Source organism: Sciurus carolinensis, chromosome 10 (assembly GCF_902686445.1).
Source record: "Sciurus carolinensis chromosome 10, mSciCar1.2, whole genome shotgun sequence".
Classification (NCBI taxonomy): domain Eukaryota; kingdom Metazoa; phylum Chordata; class Mammalia; order Rodentia; family Sciuridae; genus Sciurus; species Sciurus carolinensis.
In genome coordinates this window covers 99219076-99237909 of record NC_062222.1, presented here as the reverse complement: position 1 = coordinate 99237909, position 18834 = coordinate 99219076, and the positions used below count along the sequence as shown (strand labels likewise).

The 18834-nt window shown below is 41.9% G+C and overlaps 1 protein-coding gene across 5 annotated transcripts in view; it reads right to left on the bottom strand.

Annotated features, from left to right (window-relative positions):
• Lnx1 (ligand of numb-protein X 1) overlaps positions 1 to 18834 on the bottom strand; it is a 163765-nt gene that overhangs the window by 6649 nt on the left and 138282 nt on the right. For all 5 annotated transcript variants that reach the window (XM_047567419.1, XM_047567418.1, XM_047567416.1 and 2 more), the window contains 3 exons: positions 11513 to 11647; positions 8319 to 8496; positions 6601 to 6829 (listed from right to left, as the gene is read on the bottom strand). In XM_047567419.1, the coding sequence (XP_047423375.1) occupies positions 6601 to 6829; positions 8319 to 8496; positions 11513 to 11647 (542 nt within the window). The remainder of the gene's footprint in view (positions 1 to 6600; positions 6830 to 8318; positions 8497 to 11512; positions 11648 to 18834) is intronic.

Genomic DNA, 18834 nt, shown 5'->3' with positions numbered 1-18834 from the left:
CTCATAATATTAAAACATTTAAAACATCTTTGATTTTTAAAAAATTTCAATGATTGCAAAATTAGAATCATCATCTCACAGATTTTTGTAAGATTTGGTAACAACTGAAAAAGTGATTTTAAAGGTGCTGTTGGTAGTATTGAAGGGTCCTGTTTTGCATAACTAGTATGCCACTTGCACAAGTTAACTCACCAATCATGTTCAAGATGAGTTTGCTGATCATATGCCAGAATAATGTAGTCATGTCATTTGCTGTAACATTTCCAAATGACCTCAATTTCTGTTCTTATCACAGATCAATAATATAGTTTGTGTATCAGCACTGGTTTCACCCACTGCTCTAGATAGTTTTTGAAGATGTAAAATGCATAAGAAATACTACATGTTTCTTTAAAAAGTTACTTTTAAGGAAAATGTTAGGCTAAGATTCTGCCTACACAGGAGGATAAAATTTTAAATTCTTTGTTAAATTTTACTGTAGTATCTTTCCATCCTTATTTGTATCATTACCAGTAATGACTACCCCCAAATCTCCTTTCAAGTATTCCACACTGATCCCCCTCTGATCTTTCCAAGCTGTTTACTTAGTGCCCCATTCTAACATGTTTGACATTATTGTCTAGGTGGTGAAGGAAGGTCTCTAAAGAGGTGCCCTTTAGTCCATCACCTGAACCCCAAGAAGCAGGTAGCCATGTAAAGCATGGCCGAGTATTTCAGGAAGGGAGAGCCTGAGAATTGAGCTTTAATTATTTAAAAAATTGAGCCAGTGCCCAAAAACATTATTCTTTAGTAAATTAATCAGATTAATGAACTAGACATTATTACTTTATAAAATACTTTATAAAAAATGCATGGGAAACAAACTAAACTCCAAAGTAACACAACCATGAAGATAGGTGCTGCTACAAGGTTGTCTCCAACTTCTGATGATTCTTTGAGTCCCTACTCAGCATTGTCCTCCAGTTCCTCCTTCCCCTGACCAAAATCTACTTCTCACACCTCTATCCCCTTGCTCACATAGACACATAGTCCTTTTGGTTGTTGCTGGTCTGTGCCAGATCTGTTCTTATAAGCTTTTGTGTTAACTGATCTCCCTGTCTGAAATACACTGCCATGCTTCGCTGTTCCGCTGATGGACTACGTGGCATCCCGAAGCCTTTTCTTAACAGCCTAGACAAAAGTAGGAAACAGTCAAGATTCAACTAAATATCTGTTAAAATGGGTCACTAAGTAAATGATCTGGGAAGTTCTGATCCCCATCAGAGTGAAATGCTTGAAAGGAGATCTGGAGGTAGTCAGACAATAAGGTTGTGATAAAGACAGGACCATGATGCTGGAAACTACAAAAAATAAAGCAAGAAAGGACTCTAACATGCCCATTGAATTAATCCATCAGCGGGTCCTTGGTGATATTGATGAGTTCAGTTTTGTGGCAAAAGTGGGAGAGAAGTTAGATGCATTGAGTTGAGTGAATGAAGACAGAAGTGGATTTATTTCACTTTTAAAGAACTTTTCCAGCTAGAAGAAAAGACAAAGCTGGAGGGTTATGAGATGCCTGGGATTACTAAACATGGTGACGAACATTTTGAACTGGTGAAAAAACAGCAAAGAGGAAGAGACTGAAACCCACAGAAAGAGATGATCTCTGAGAAGGCAGGAGGACAAAATCAGAGCACCACTGTTAGGAGAAGGGCTTCCTTTTTCACAGTTCCAGGACAGAAAAAGGGAAACTGGATGAGGACTAGATACAGCAGGAGGTATGAAGACAGAAAGTTAGTCCAGGAGCAGGATGTTAGTTTGCAAAGTAGAAGGTGAATGTATCTGTTGGGAAGAAAAGGTCAGGTAGAGATGCTGGAGGTGTAAGTTGCACCAAGTACTTGGGACATAGATGCTGAGGAGACCAAGAAGAACTGACAAGAAAAACATTATAAGACACTTGCCAGCATTGTGGACCCACCTGAAGGTGGTGATCATGAATTTAAAGGGTGTCAGTTATTTGACGTTCACCCACAGTGTCCTGATACCTAACTGTAGGTTTGGAGAAAATGTATGCCATTAGATAATTCTGTGGTTTTACCAGGCAGATGGTCCAAAAGGGTACTGCATCAGAAAGTGGAAAATACTGATTTAAAAAAAAAAGATGATTGCAGTGAATGCCCACATCTAAGTCCAATGGATATTTTCCTGTTCTTTAATTGCTTGTTCCTTCTTGGTATCCTTCAAGGGTCCCCTTTCCCCAGTCCCCTACTTAATAGACCTCAATATTCCCTCAGTCCTTACCCTATCCCATCTGTATATTGATCCTGCCCCAATCTATCTTTATCTTAGACTTTCCTCCAAAGTCTGGTCCCAAAGTGTGTGCCTTTCAGGGAGTCAGAAGATAAAAATAATTTTCATAATAATAGACATGATTTTCCTTTTTCACTCTGATTTTCTCATGAGCACACAAATGGTATTTTCCAGAGATCACATGGTGGGTGATACAACAAGAGACTGAACACAGAAGAAAATACAAAATTCCAGTTATCTATTACACCAAGCATTAGAGAGGTCTTCAAGTATCATAAAATAATGCCACTCTCACCAATTTTTTAGAAGATATTTTTCTCATAAAAGTTGTTATTTATATTAACATGATATATCATTTTAAATGATTTTAAATATTCCTTAGACTAATTTGTAGTAAGGTAAATATGAGATACAGATAAATGAAAACTTTAAGAAGTATAAAAACTTTTGAAGTATGCAGACAAGGAACATTTGAGAATTGCTACCTAGACATTTAGCAAACTTGTATGTCCCACTGGTATCTCAAACTCAATGTGTCCAGAACAACTACTATTCCCATTCTTTCTTAATGTGACAAAATAATTGCACTACAAAGAGTATCAGCCAAAGTATCACAACCAGCCAAAGCCTAGACATGCAAGCACAGCCAGCCAGGATCAGCAGCGCCATCCAAATGACCCAAGAACAGAGTGCAAGTGCATGTGCACACCAACCAACCTACCCCAGGCCAGAGGAGCCCCCAGACTAACTGATCAGCGAAATGATTCTCCTATGCTACAGAGGTTTTGCAGCACAACTGTGAAAACAATTGCTATTTCCTGCTCTCCTGTTTTCGTCATATGGTCCAACCAGACAACACAGACCATCCACTCCTCACTTCCCAAGCAATCGTTAGTGATAACTTTTACAATTCATAATTTTAAATAATTTATGATAACATTTTGTTGTCTATTTCATTTGGTTTAGAATAAAGTTCATGAAGGCCATTCCTAGTATATAGTACGTTACTTCATTTTCTCATTCAACAAATGTTTACTAAGCACAGTCACTTAAAGACCTTTAGGAATATTAAGCATTCTTTTCTTAATGGGAGGTTCCCCTCATTATTATAGCAAATGTATTAAAATGTATTTCATATCCCATATTAAATATAGATAGGTCTGGACAGGTATTAAAAATACTTCAGTAATTTTGCTCCTGAAATGATTCAGCCATGAATAACTCATTTGATTTTTGATTGATTATGACTTACCAACAATCATCCCATAGGGGAGGTGATGGGGCGGGGGAAATGACAAGAAATTGGAGGCCTAAACTGTGAGCAATGATAAAAATTATACAGACTCTTCTGGTGCTATTATATGAAACACCAGGTAAATGACCAAGCCTGTGTCATTTGAATTCCTCTAGAATTGGCTTTATGGTAGAGGGAAAAAAATGACATAACTCAAATTATTAAAGCTAAATATAGGCTTACCTTCCTATTGGGGATGTTCCCTAAACTTATTAGTGTACAGAGCTTAAAATCATAGAGTCCAAAATAAAACTGCCTAGTTCAACTTGAAGCTCTGCCTGTTAATAGCCATGCAGCTGAACAACTTCCTTAACCACTCTGAACTTAGTTTAGGTTTAATGTCAGGATGCTCCAATACCTAACTCACAGAACTGATGTGTTGTCAGTGGGTGAAAATGTAAACATGACACTCTTAGAAGAGTGCCTGGCATACAGGAAGCATTAGCCACTGTGCCTCTTCGTTACTACTCCACAGCATGGCCGTGCCTGACGATGTCACTGTTTCATAACCTAATATGAAATACTTTTGTCTAAAAAAAAAAAAAAACCTGATATCTGCTGCTTTGCTAGTTAATATAGAAAATTCTGATTAAAATGCTTTAAGAGTTTCAGAAGACTAAAAGGTTAAATTCCTAGGCAAGAGGAGAAATGAGTTAAGGCATATTTTTATCACACTAGTTCAGATGAAAGCATGAATTGAAAGTCTTCCAGATGTGGGTCATGGGCCTTGAGAGCCAGCAAAGAATAAATCAGAAAGCTGTCCGTGTTTTCCGTATTGCCTCCTATTGGATGGAGGATGACAACTTGTGTAGCTGGGAGCCTGCACCTGGAGCTACTACCCAGCGGTCACTGGCACGCAGTGCTCTCTCCACAAAGGCACTATTGATTATGCACACTGCTTTGAGCTGTATCTCTCACTTTTACTCTCTCTGCCACCACCTGTATCTACACCAGTGGCTCAGCACAGGCACCTGTAGCTCAGTGTGCCAACACCACCCTCTTCTCACACTCTGTATATTTTGTCTTTGGCTTGGCTATATCATGACAGGATGGCAATGGTTTTCCCAATTCAAGACCTGCTGAATGCTGTTTTTCTTCATGGCTAGAAAGCCTTAGGGAACTGTCTGAACTATACATTAGGGAAAACAGGTATGTAAGAGTACATATGCTATCACTCTGTGTGTGTGTGTGTGTGTGTGTGTGTGTGTGTGTTGTATACATATATACACGGGCCAGACTCAGCATACCACCTGTATTTGTTAAGAAAGCTTTATTAGAACACAGAGCCTTTCACTTACAGATTAAATATGGCTGCTCTTCAGCTACAACAGCAGAATGGAGGCATTCAAAGAGACTATATGGCCCTCAAAGCCTAAACTCTCTGGCTTTTTTCAGAGTCTGCCAGCCTCTAGCAGAGGCTCTCTCTTGGAAAAATTCACAAGAAATTGGTAACACTGATCACCTCTGTTGAGTGGATCTGAGAGGACCAGGGCGGGAGAGAGACCCACCGTCCACTCTTCGAACCCTCTGAGTTTTGTACTGTTTATTATATTAGTGCAGGGACAGGCAGGAATGGAGCAAGTGAAGAATCTCCAGGGTGCTGGAAGTCAGTGCTGTACGCTGGCATTAGAACGCATTTCCCTTCGGCTCGCCTCTAAGAGGAAATGAGCAGATCCAGATCCAGCCTTAATCCAAGGCCAAATGACAGAAAGCAAAGGACAGCAGGCCATCCCTGAACGGTGCTTGGAGAGAAAAGCAGCCCACACTGCCCTGCTTTACATGAATGAACAACGAGAGACCTCGATTACATGACAAAATCACTTTCAAACAGAAACTAAATCATGACTAAGATTCAAGTTTCAGAAACATTTTTAGAAATAAAATTCTATTTGAAGTATTACTCTCTTCTTCCACTCAGCTTCAGCTATAAAATGTTTCAAGATTTTTAAACAGCATCAATACCCGATTTTCAACTTTTTAAATCATTTTTTAAAAAGTATACTCTTTTAAAAATAATATATCGAATAGTGAAGGCTCAAAGAGAAATCTAGGTCAGTTTGTATTTGAGACAGGGAGGTTTTTTGGTTTGTTTGTTTGTTTGTTTATGAAAGGGACCTATCTCCACTCTCAAGAAAAACATTCTTTCACTCATCTAATCCTGTGCCCATAGGTCATCTTCAGCAACTCCAGTATTTAATATGTAATGTTTAAGTCACACATTGGGAATTGGTAAGTAGTCTTCTGAAAGTCAGTATTTACTCTCTGATGCAGGTGAGCAAACACCAATTTATCTGTCCTTTGCATATTTAATTTCTGAACAGAGCCATTTAGTGGGGGTGTCCCAAGCCCTTCACTATGTGAGACGACTTCATACTTCACTGAAGCATTCCATTTACATCCCACTAAAATGACAACCCAAAACTTCTAAAAACCTTCCCAGGAACAGGCACTAAGAAGGGCACAAACTGAGAAGCATCCCTGACCAGCACTGCCTTCTGGGCAAAGGCTAAGTGTTCTGCTGTGTGGCTTTACGTTTCCCGGGGTTTGTGTATTCCCATGGCCAAATGAGAGAGGCAGTGGCAAAACCACAGTCAGCCTCCATACAAGTTCCTGGAGCTGCCAATAGCAGATTAGGCAAAGGTGAAAATTCCCCTGGACAGAGGCAGCTCAGCTCCCAGGTGTGTGAACACAGGCTTGATGTCCATCCCCTCTTGCCTGACTGCTGAGCTCCTTGCTGCATGAACAACGTATATAGCTGTACATGGCTCCTCTGCAAATCTTCAGTGTCAGTGCCTAACCATGTTTGTGTGTCCAGATCTGTGCTCCTGCCTTAGGATCCTATGTGCATGTTCAGTAACCAACAGGAAGACAGAATTATTTCAAACAGTCCCATAACCAAGACTGGGTCTCATTAGGATGCTCGTGCCATGAATCAGCCCAAGAGAGTAAAAACAGTGGTTTAAGAAATGTACTCATTTTCTCCCACGCCCCCAGAGGGATGTCACATTGAAACTCACCGTGGTAATTCCAGCCACATGACCCAGGATGGGGCCCAGTCGCCAGGGGGGGTCATGTTGTGGTTAGAGTCTAGGGCTGCTGGGCTGCTGCCGTCTTCTGCGGGCTCCTGTTCTTTGACTTCCAAGGCTCTGAGTACCACGGAGGAGGATGTGCTTTTCAATAAGGCAACTGCCTCGCTCCGGCTGACTTCCGTGAGTTCAGTCCCATTGACACTCAACAAAATGTCACCTGATGGTCAGACAAGCAGAAGCCATCCTTAGCGAGTGCCAACAGGACCCGTCTGCTTCAAGTACACAGGGGCAAGGACGCGGGAAGGCAGAGGGCGAGGCGTGTTTCATTAGTCCCTGGCCTTGACCTGAGGCCGTCCTCACAGAGCAAACGCCGGTGAGCTGCGCGGGCGTGCTCATGTGCTCTGGGAAGTGTTTGGGGTTTTCTAAAGCATAGCTATTGGTGTTTTTAGCTTTCACCTTAATAATGAAAGAAGGGAGATAGAATAGCTTTATTCACTTCTCAATCAAAAAACCCCTACTTTTCACTCCTTTTTGTTTGTTTTTAGCACAAAATGGGAGCACTTGGCAAAAGCCCTAGCAATTCACGGAAACTGGCTCGGAGCCCAAGCCCAATAAATATGGATAGACCAGATGGTTAAGAAACTACCCCTGATGGTGCTGGCAGAGGACCCAGAGCAGCTAAGAGCCCTTTTGCTTAAAGTACCTACTGTGTGCAGGACTATCTCCATACACTCTAGCTCGCACTCCTTCAGTGATTTGCTTGTCCGACTACATCATTCCACACACAGGCACTTGCAGAAAAGCAAGAGAAATTCAAATACGTCCTCTATCGTCATTTTCTATTCTTTCATCTCTCCTGTTTTTTTGCTTCCCTGTAGATTATCTTTTATTCATGCAGAATAACCACAGCAGGAGTAAACAGGCAGGAACATGCAGATAGGAAAGACCTGGAGTCCTTGCTGACACAGGACAAAGCATCATAGGGTGGCCAGTTAAGGTCTTTGACACGCCATACCCCGTGGCTCTCAGGTTGAGCAACTGGTCTTCAGAAACTTCACATATCGTCTCTTGAATCCAAACTCTTAAAGGTGGAATTGTTCATCCACCTAAGCTAACCCTCCATGGGTACTGACAATACTGTTACCCCTATATACTGGTAGAAGTAATTTTGGCACTATTTACTTAAAGTAGCCCAGGAAATGTGTGATTAAAAGAGTGAAAAACTTTTCTCCAATGGGAAAGCACCTAGAGTGATACCACTGAATCAAAATCCATCAAATAATTTCTCCTCTCCAACCCATAAAATGGAACAATTCATGAATTAGTTTCGTCACAGGATCTCTCCAACAAAGAACCACTTAGAATGAGCAGAATCGAATTATACCCTAGAAGCAACTGGCTCATAACTGCAGCACTGCCTGCTAGTTCCTGGCACAGTCTGGCGGTTCTAGCTTTACCAGCAGACTAGCCGGCCCATATCAACCCCCAAGGACTAAGGAGTGAACCCTGGTCGGCAGCTATGGTTAAACTAATCATGGTCAGCCGGTAACTGATGTCCTAGCCAGATCCCTCTCACCTTCTCTTCATAATTCTTTTTTTCTTTTTTTGTCTTGGTAATTCTTGAAAGAGTTGTTTAACCCAGCAAGCTGCTAACTTCCTCTTAATGCTCTGCCACCCCAGTGTCTCGATCGTCTTGACTTTTTTACCTGTTTTGATTCTCCCATCTCTGCTTATGACTCCTCCAGGTTCAACGCTGATGACGTAGATAGGCAAGTCCCATTCCCTGTGCGATGCTCCCCCTGCAACGGTCATGCCCAGAGAGTCACTGGGGTCTTTTCGGACATTTACCACCTTCTCGTGACAGGTGGCTGCAGGATGGAAGGGCTGAGGGCACAGACAGAAAAAGATGGTGCATGTGTTCACAAGGGGGTTGTCTACAAGCAAAAATGACCAAAGTTGTAGACATTATGCAGATAGATCAACATGATGGTGGTCCTTGGTATCACAGAGACAGACACACAGAAAGAACTGTCCTTCTGCAACCTCTACAGCAGGTATGTGATCCCAAACTCTACAGGTGAACTCAGGGAGAGTTTACATTTGGAAAAGTAATAGTAAAAATGGGAGAAGGAACAGGTTGGAGACCAGGGGAGAAATCTGAGGGATACAGAGTTAACTGCATCTAAAATTGGTCAAATGAGTCCCCCATTCCTGATTATGAATCAACATTTCAAAAACCCTTATCCTTGAGGAATATCAGGAATGTTTCGTAAATTGAAAAATGAATGACCCTGACTTCTCTCTTCCTCAGTGCTTACTGGACAGCCCTGCCTGCACTGAGCCAAGAGATAATTAGCTGATCATCGAGGAATTCAACACGAGGAACAGAAGGAACACCACAAATAAGAAACTTCAGTCAAAACATAAAAAACTAAGCCATATATGTCCACATACGTCCATGTTTCCTGCATCTCTGACAGACATTTGCTTTTCCAACCAGAGAAAGTTTCTTGACAGTGATGGAAAAAAACCTCAAGTCTCTCCAAAATTCCTTGACACGCAGTTTCCGATTTTGGGTAGGGGAGGAGGAAAGTATGATGAAAATAATCTTTTATTTTTCTTTTCTCCCCACTCTTCCCTCTCTACTTTGAAGACCTCAGAATGTTCCTTAATGCTTAAAAAAATGATGAAATATTTCAAGCTGATTAAAAATAATCATACTGCCCAATACATGGGCCGCCAAGTATTTATCACTCAGGCTATACAAAATAAATATATTTTAGAATATTTGCTTTGGATTTTTTTTTTTTTATACCGGGGATTGAATTCAGGGGCACTTGACCACTGAGCCACATCCTGAGCTCTATTTTGTATTTCATTTAGAGACAGGGTCTCACTGAGTTGCTTGGCACCTCGCTTTTGCTGAGGATGGTTTTGAACTCGCAATCCTCCTGCCTCAGTTTCTGGAGCTGCTGGGATTACAGGCATGCTCCATGGTGTCTGGCCTAAATTTTTAAAATAAAATTTTAGACACCTAAAAAATGTATTCAGAATAACATCATAACCTACCACGCACCCTGCAACTCAAGGTGAAAAGCGAATATTCCACATATGGCTAACGGGCCTGAGCGCCCCTGGTCACACGCCCTTTCCTCTCCCACAGAGGTCACCCCGTGCCTATCATTCCTTGACTTTCCAATGGGTCAAAAGCTTTTCTGTTCCATAAATCCTGGTTTGCCTTCTTTGGTATGTCTTTGAATCATTTAAGCTCCTATTTTCAAAATGCCACACTGTTTCCTAAATCAAACAGAACTTGAGTCAGAACATAAAAAAAATTAAGCCACCCAACAAGCCATATGTGTCTCAGTTTTACATTAAATATACCACTCTTTTTGAGAGGACATTTCAGAAGGCAGAGAGGACTCTGATGAAAAGAACGACGGTTTCCCAGCAGGCCAGTGTGGACGTGTTTCCAGGAATTCAGACACAGGACAGAGGGTATGGCAAAGCGGGCAGACCGTCCTGGCCTTGCTGTGGCTCGTGGCAGGTGGCGGGGACCTCACCACTAGTGGTTTCACGAGGTAGAATGTAACATATTCTACTTAATTCAACTACGATCAGTTAATTAGATAAAAGCTTTAGTTAATTAAGCCAATACACCAGTTCTCCATCATAAAAACTGTCAGTTTGATTTAAACATGTTTGCAGTATTTATTAGCAAGAAGATGTCAGGGAGTCCTCATCTAGAAAATGTTTATGAAGACTGTATTTGGTCTGTCTAGGTTTCTTATTATAAACATGGAATTTAAGGATTCGTGGGGCATGGCTGGCTAGAGATTGGGGAGGAAGGTATAAGATCTTATAGTCTCTGTAACAATATAAAGCAATCATGCTCCTTAATTAAAATTTTGAATATTGTTTCTGCATACATTGCTCAAAAACTGAACTTTTGGATATATATGTGTGTCTACATAAATATTGAAATACATATGTACACACATACACACACACACACACACACACACACATATATATATATATATATATATATTTTTTTTTTTTTAAAGTTAGAAGTGATATATTGAAATGAGATACCAGGGGTCATGACTGAAAGAAGCTCACTGTCATCACACTATAATACCAAAGCTCTTGGACTCTTAATTTTGGACTCAGCAAGGTTCTTGTTGTCTTGACACGCACCCAAATGGAGAGGGGCTGCCTCTCACAGAAGCTACAGAGAGCAGTACAAGTTGGGTTGAGTCACCTCACTTGAAGGGAGGCTGCAGGCTGGTGGCCTGAAAGATTCCACCCACAGATGCATTCTGCTTGATCCAGGATATTTTTAAGATTTTTCTGATTTTGAATGTACCAAGATAAGACATGTTCTCTGGCCCACCCCAATCCCCACCACTCCCTAATGTTCCATGAACTTCAAGTGTTTAAATTATCTTCCTGGTTCTGTTGTAAGACACAAACATATTTAAAATAGCAGGGAAATAATTACTTTCATTTCCAGGCAGACCGGGAAACCTAAAAACCAGAAACCAAGCAAACCTCTTGTTTCATTTCAAAGTAAATGGAAAACAGTCCTTAAACAGAGTGACTCTTGGTAAAAACAAGACATGTATTTGGCTTAGACTAGAAATTGGGTCCCCACATGAGGTCTGTAAGAGCAGGTTTTAAAACTCTCCCAGCACTTTCCTTGCTCCTGCTCAGATAGGAGACACCTGTCATCTCATCGAGTCTGTTGATGGGACTTTGGCCCTTAAGTTTTACAAGCATTACAATGTTTCTTCAAGTGACAAAGTCCAGAGGTGACACTTAGAAATATGAAAGTGTGCAGCTTTCCCAGGAAACAGCTCCTTGCAGGAGCAGTGGACACGCTCCGGCTGGGCCTCACCTTAGGAGTATTGCTCCTCTCGCCTGGGTCTGGGGACCAGTTGCCATTGCTGATCCAGCTGGCTTCCTGAAAGATATCTGGGCTGTGCTGTCGAGTCTGGCGGGACACGACGAGGTGAACGCGCCTTTCACTGGCCTGGGCGAGAAGATACAGCTGTTAGCCACTCTCGGAGCTCATGTGCACAGCACCTGGAGCCAGCCACTGACCAGGATGTGACTTTGGTTGTACCTCTCTTTATGGGAAAAGATATTTCTAGTATTCTTTTATTAATGTCAGTTCATATCCTGCAAGAACATGAGTTATTTCCTTGAACCTTAATCCAGGTAAAGCACATTGTTCCAGGGGAATCCTAGGGAAGACCTATGCAAATCTTTAAAGAGATGTCATCAGATGGTGCTAGTTTGTTTTTAACCAATGGCTCTACTGCATACAAGCCATGTTCAAAGTCATTTCTGGATAGAATAAAGTGCTCAGTATAACAGAAGCCCAGACAAAAGGTCTAAGATCAAAGGTAAATGGTAAAGAAAAAGAAATGGTATCAGTGACAGCAGCCCTGTCATGCAGGAAGGGAAATCTTGTGTCTGAGAGTCTTTGGGTGTTGAAAAGGTTGGGAACTTCAGATATGCAGAGAGGACTAGTTAGGTTCTAATACGGCCTGGTCCACTGTCTTGATTCTTTATTTTTTGTGCAACTCCCACTAATTCTGCCTACAGGTCCTCTCTGCTACGTACGTTGATATATTGGACGGAGCATTCAGAATAGCAAAAGATTCCTTATTGGAAAGGTCCATTGCCCATGGTAAATGTACAAATTGGCTTTCTGCCACAGATCAGTTTCATGCGGGTCTGATAGAGAGGAGCCTTATCCCAGACTTGCTGACCCCTGAGGTTTCAGATCTGCAGGACAGACAGACTAGGCCTTAGACCTGTGAGACTTACAGAAATAGTGCTCCCTCATTGGCCCAAGCTGAAGTGGCCTGCTGATCTCCCCTGTCACTTCAGTAAAAGTTGACAATGGGAGGGATGTGGCTAGAGTTGATTAGAGAGGTCTGCAAGAAAGACCAGGTGGGACAAGGAAGATGGAGAAAAGACAAGTAAGGTTTGGAGGTTCCTCTCTGTTCCCTCCCTTGACCATTAACCCAACAGAAGAGGACACTGGTCCGCCTGCCTCCTTCCTTCACAGGTATGGTTATGGGGCCATGGGAACTTGAGGTCATAAAAGGAAAGCATGGAAAATCCCTGCTCTTCTCCATTAGCTCGGATGATGGGAGTTGGAATACTAGTTTCCTGCCCACCATGGGTTCCATGTTTATTCCTACCAAATTTCATACACTTAAATCCTAACCAACAAGATGATGGTATTATCATGTGGCCACTTTGGGAAGGGAATTGGTGCCATTATAAAAGGGGACTGTGGGAGCCTGCTCTGCCACCCAAGTGAGGATGCAGCACCTTGATCTTCAGAACTGTGAGAAATAACTTCCTGTTGTTTTTAAGCCACCTGGTTTAGTGTACTTTGTTATGGACTAAGACACTGCCTCTCTTCATTCCTTCCCAGGGCACAAAACCCAACCCACCTCTCAGGAACCAAGCCCTTGTTTTTCAAACTTTAATCAATATGAACCCAAGCCAATGAAATCATCCGCACGGTTGTCTAACACTGATCAGTCCAAATCGTCATGACTTTGCATTCTTATATTAATAAATATCTCTTCTCAAGGTTTCTGCATAACTCAGGGGTCATCAGTTGGGTGGCTGTAAATGAGGTGGAATTTTTAAGATAAAATTGCTAAAGCTCAATTAGTATGTTGAATGTCAATATCACAATGGATGGTCTTCCAGGTAAGTTAATTCATTTCATATGGATTTAGAAAATCCAGGTAGGTATGGTAGTATCCACTGTAATACCAGTGACTCAGGAGGCTGAGGCAGGAGGGTCACATGTTCAAGTCCAGCCTCAGCAACTCAGGAAGGTCCTAAGCAACTCATCGAGACCCTGTCTGTAAATAAAGTATAAAAAAGGACTGTGGATGTGGCTCAGGGTTGGGGAAGGGAGTAAGGAAAGGAGGAAGGAAGGTTGGAAGGAAGGAAGGAAGGAAGGAAGGAAGGAAGGAAGGAAGGATGGAAGGAAGGAAGGAAGGAAGGAAGGTAGGAAGGAAGGAAGGAAGGAAGGAAGGAAGGAAGGAAGGAAGAAAATCCTACAAAAAATGGGGCCTCAAAACTAAGTTTGAGTCCTTAGCCGGCTCCTTTGCCCAGCCGAGCCAGCTCCTGTCCTGCCTAGTCACTGCCTACATGCCCTCCCTTTGTTTGCCTGCCCATCTTGCATTCCCTGGTGTTTCTCATCACTTATAAAGCCTGTGTCAGAAGAGAACAAAAATAACAAGCCCAGGAAATAATCATGAAGATGCTGACACACAGAACTGTACAGTATTAGCCAACTGCATTCAATCTTTGGAATAATAGCTGGGTCTCTTTGGCCTGCAAGCCTGGCTTATCCTAATAAGGCTATCTTTGGGAACTCTGAGGCAAAAATCACTAAAAGATAAGCAGCAGCAAACATTCAGGTCAAAACTTCAATCACTGAGCCTGAACTTGCTCTTATCTTCAGGGAAATTCTGCTGTGGCGTAGGATCTCTGCAGCTCGTTGGTCTCTAGGCCCACATACCATCCCATGTTCACCCTGGACAAGGAGCAGTCGCATGATCTAAGCACCTCATTAGAATCGAGAACATTTGAGACTTACGTGTCGGGTCGGCTTACCAGGCAAAATCAGAATGGCCAAGGAGCAGCCTGCGAGAGTTATTCAATTCACATTTTCGAACACAGATTTCTCACTGTGTTTGCAAATGCTGGCTCTGGTATTAAGTTGTTGGCAGGACTAACGCTCCAACAAATAACTCTAGTATCAATTTACTTGGAAATAAATTCTCTGTGAGGCTGGATCTGTGGCTTTTACCAGCCACCTTGTAAATTGCTCACAGGGAGACTATTCGAGGCACTTTCTTTGGTAGTGTTTGAAGATAGAAGGTGGAAAATGGGCTAATGTGTTTGTCCTGGCTCTTAATTCTCAGGAGCAGCTGGATTAGGGTAAAGAAATGGCCCAGCCCCAAAGAGTCCTTTCTTTTTTTCCCTCCACTAGTGGGAATGTGATGTGAGTATAGAAGAGCGACCAGGAGCAGAACAGAAAGACTGAAGGAGAATGGTTTTTTTTTTTTTTTTTTTTTTGTACTAGAGATTGAACCCAGGGGCACTTAATCACTGAGTCACATCCCCAGCCCTTTTCTTTTCTGTATTTTATTTACAGACAGGATCTCATTGAGTTACTTAGAGCTTCCCTAAGTTGCTGAGGCTGGCTTTGAATTTGAGATCCTCCTGCCTCAGCCTCCTGAGCCCCTGGGATTACAGAAGTGTGTCCCTGGGCTCGAAAGGAGAATGATTCTGGATTTGATACCTACAAAATATGTACCAGGAGGACAGGTGTAGTGGACCTGTTATTTTAATGATAAAGAATGGCTAGAGAGCCAGTGAAGAGGTCAGGCAGAGCAAAAGCTGACAGATCATCCGCACAGGGAGGTGTCAGCCTCTCAACTGGCCAAGGGCTTCACTATTCATGTGTAAAGGAGAATAGGAGATTAGACAGATGTGCTTTCAGTGCTTTTTTCTTTTTATGGATGCTCAAATAAAAGATGCTAAGTAAACTGTATCTAATTTGTGTGATTTCATTCATTGTCTTTCTTCTGCTAGCTTTATAAACTTTCCTTTAAAAAAAAAACTTTCAAGTTAAGAGTCACTACCTTCCCCCCACAGTGCTGCAGGGCATTGTTCTATGCACACCCTATGGGAAGATCCAAGCTGAGGGTCGGGCCTCAGGACTGTGTTGCTCTGAGTAGGTGGAACAGGCGCACAGTTCCCTGTATAGGTCCACAGGAGGTACACCGACTGCAGGACTCCCTCACACAGGCAAGCTACTGCAGGAGTGGGACTTACAGGGTCTGCTGCCTAGAGAGCTGGTCTCCATGAATGTTCCATCCATTACTATCAGAGGTTTTAACGATCTTCTTAAAAAAAAAAAAAAAAAATTCATTCTGCATTCCCCAATGGCTTCTTTTCCAAAAATTCCAGAATGAGACCATCTGGCTCAACTGATATTCAACATAAGCTGGTGGGTTGGGTCTTTCTATGCTGTCTGGCTGCCCCTTTTAGCTTCGCTCCCAGCAAATGTTTAAGTATCATGCTCAGCTCATCCATCTGTGCACACAGAGCCCTGGGGAAGTGGGGAGCATGGATTCAACTAGAAAGTCACAGATCTGCATCATCTAGTCTGACATTTTCCCTCTAGCCCAGGGTTCAATTCCCTTACAACTTTCCTTCCAGTTGTGGCGCAGCTCATGAGTCAATGCCCCCAGGGACAGGAAGTTCACTGTGTGCCCATTTTAGACAGGACTAATTAGACAATTTGTCTTCAGGTTAACCTTAAACTTGTCTTTCTGTCCCTTGCCATTGGTTAGGCCCTATAGGATAACCCCGAATTAATTTCCACGTGACAACCCCATTTCAAGACAGCTCTCATTGTCCTTTCTTAGCTCTTCTCCTTTCCAGGTCAACTCTTTATCCTTCCTCCAATATTTAATGTTTTCAAGTCATCTCAAAAACCTGGTGAACGTTGGACTCTAATTATAAAGTTAGGTGGAGGTGAGGGATATGTAGAACTGGAGTTCTAGTCTGACCAGCATAGTAGGGTCTTTTTGCTGATGGGCCAGCTGCACAGGGGACCTTGTTGATGGAACTCCCATTTTGCATAGAGGATTGTCTCTATGTTTCATGGGACCAAGAACTCCATAGATGCCTGTCTTGATAATTTTTGATTAATTCAAAGATGACAGACAGGTCTGCACCACAGAACACATTCTAGCCTCACAGCCTACCTCTGACCCGTGGACGGTACACAGACCTTACACGGCAGTACAGACCGCTAGAGGCCTCAGACCCAAATGATAAACTAGAAAAACAACAAAGTCACCAACCATTCCTGTTGATTCAATTGCATATACATACTACACAACAAGGTGTGGGAACCAAGTCCTTACCCTTACCCTTCTCTCCAGAGAGCAAAAGAGCTTCTGGGGTGGGGGGAGTCCTTCTCATTGAGCAAAACATTGGGGGGCTTCAGAAATGTAACTCCAGAATAAGCTAATGGTATGTGGCAAGTTGATACTCCCTATAAAATGAGCATGGTGGAACCAAATCTGGTATGTGTGGATTATTTCACTATTGAAAATTTTAGCATCTAGCACAGGGCTTGGCACATTATAGAGGGAATTGAATGACTTCTGCTGCAGCTCTTTCAGTGAATGAAAAGCAATTAGAGTTTGGGCGAGAAGAAAGGAAATTAAGGAGGTTTGAGGAAAAGTGGGGATCTTTGGGTTTGACCAGGGTAGAAACAGAGAATTAGGAGAGCAATTTGGTTTATTTTTCCCACTGTACCACAGCTCACCCTTACATTCTCAGAAACACACATCTTTGAGGTGAAAAGAAATTAATGATGATGGAAATACAGATGGTGACTTACTCAGGGTTATACAGATGTCAGTGGCAAACTCAAGATAAGTATTTAGTTCCTGATTTGCTGAATTTGCTGATTGTTGAGTTAATAGAGTGAATCTAGTCCTCTGCCCCAAAAGCCATTTCTTTTCCAGTGTCTAGAGGTTACTTGCAGGATTAATTCTGTTCCATGGTTTAAAAAAAAAAAAATGCATGTGGCCACTAGGCAGTGGAGCACACCTAGAATCCCAGCTACACAGGAGGCTGAGGCAGGAGGATCAAAAGTTTGAGGCTAGCCTGGGCAACTTAGTGAGACCCTGTCTCAAAATAAAATAATTTTAAAAGTGTTATGGATGCAGCCCAGTGGTAGAGTGCCCCTGGGTTCAGTCCCTGGTATTACAAAAAGCAAAACAAAAATATGCATGCGGAGGTTGTGTGTGTTGGAGAAAGGGTAGTGAATTGTCAAGATATCTTGTCGTTCACAGTGTATAGCTGTGCCTAAGAGTTGCACTTATAAAATTCTGCGTTGAAAAGTTGTACAACTTACCAGGTCATAATTTCTTAAAAACACATGGAATTTGGAGCTGTATATAAAAATCATTTGGACCTTGAGAATTTGGCTCAAGGAGATTTAAGAATCTATGTATAGTTTAGTCTATGTGTATTAAATTTACTACAGTACCATGGAAAGACAATTTAAGTAGGGATTGGATTCCATATTAGCTGGGCTGATCTGTAAAAATCACACACAGACCTATCAGGTCTTATTTCACTGGTGGTTCTTACTGGCTCCATGGGACTTGAATGTTTAAATTACCACAAAAGTTCTGCATTTTTTTTTCCAGGTACACAGCAGAACTCATGAGCTGGAATGGTGGATTTAGAACAAACCTAGGTAATACGATAGGGCATTACTTGCCTTCTGGCTTTGTCTAAGACCCCGCTGCATTCTTTTTAAAAATCTGAAGTGCCTGGTTGTCAGTTCTTCTTTGATGAAATAACTTTCCATTTAAATATTAACTCTCCCGAGGAACAAAAAGCACACATCAGTATTAATGAAAACCCCTTGTTTTATCATCTCTACTAAGAATTTTTTTCAGCATCTGCATCAAGTCTGGGGTTGTCCAAAAGCAAAACCCACAAGAGGGATGTGCGAATTTGAAATGCACAATTACCTTCTTTCTTTATTAATTATATATATAAGTTATATTTATTTTTTAAATAAATATGTGCACACAAATTTAGAATTGCCAAGGAATGAAAGCATCCCCAAATAGGCATACCTCTCAGAATAAAAGCCTCCCATGCAAATGGGCTGGATGTGTGCAGATCCTCAGTTTGGGATGTTGAGACCTCTGTTCTTCCTTGTGTCTCAAAGCTTTAGTCCATTATTTCTTTGTTCTTTATTTTGGTATGACATCAAACATTCCCTAAAACACTGTCTCTTCTATACAGTTACTCCAATAAGAGTGCTCAAAACACTTGATAAATTAACAACAGTGAAAAATCAAGTTGTACTCACTAAGTCAACTGTTCCGTGTTGGAAGTTTCTGTCTCTTTAAGGGTTATCTTCTCCGTGGGCCTGACCATCTGTCTAACACTAGGGTCTGGTTAACCCAGGCTGCTGCTGAATAAGCTGAGGTCAGGGCTCAACATATGTAAAGCTGGTCAGATTTAAAACAGTTGCGGCCTCTCTGTAATAACTCTTCCCTGAAGTAATGCAGAAAAAAGCAGAATGTGGGGTACTGTGGGAGAGAACATGGTCAAGAGGACATGTTGTCT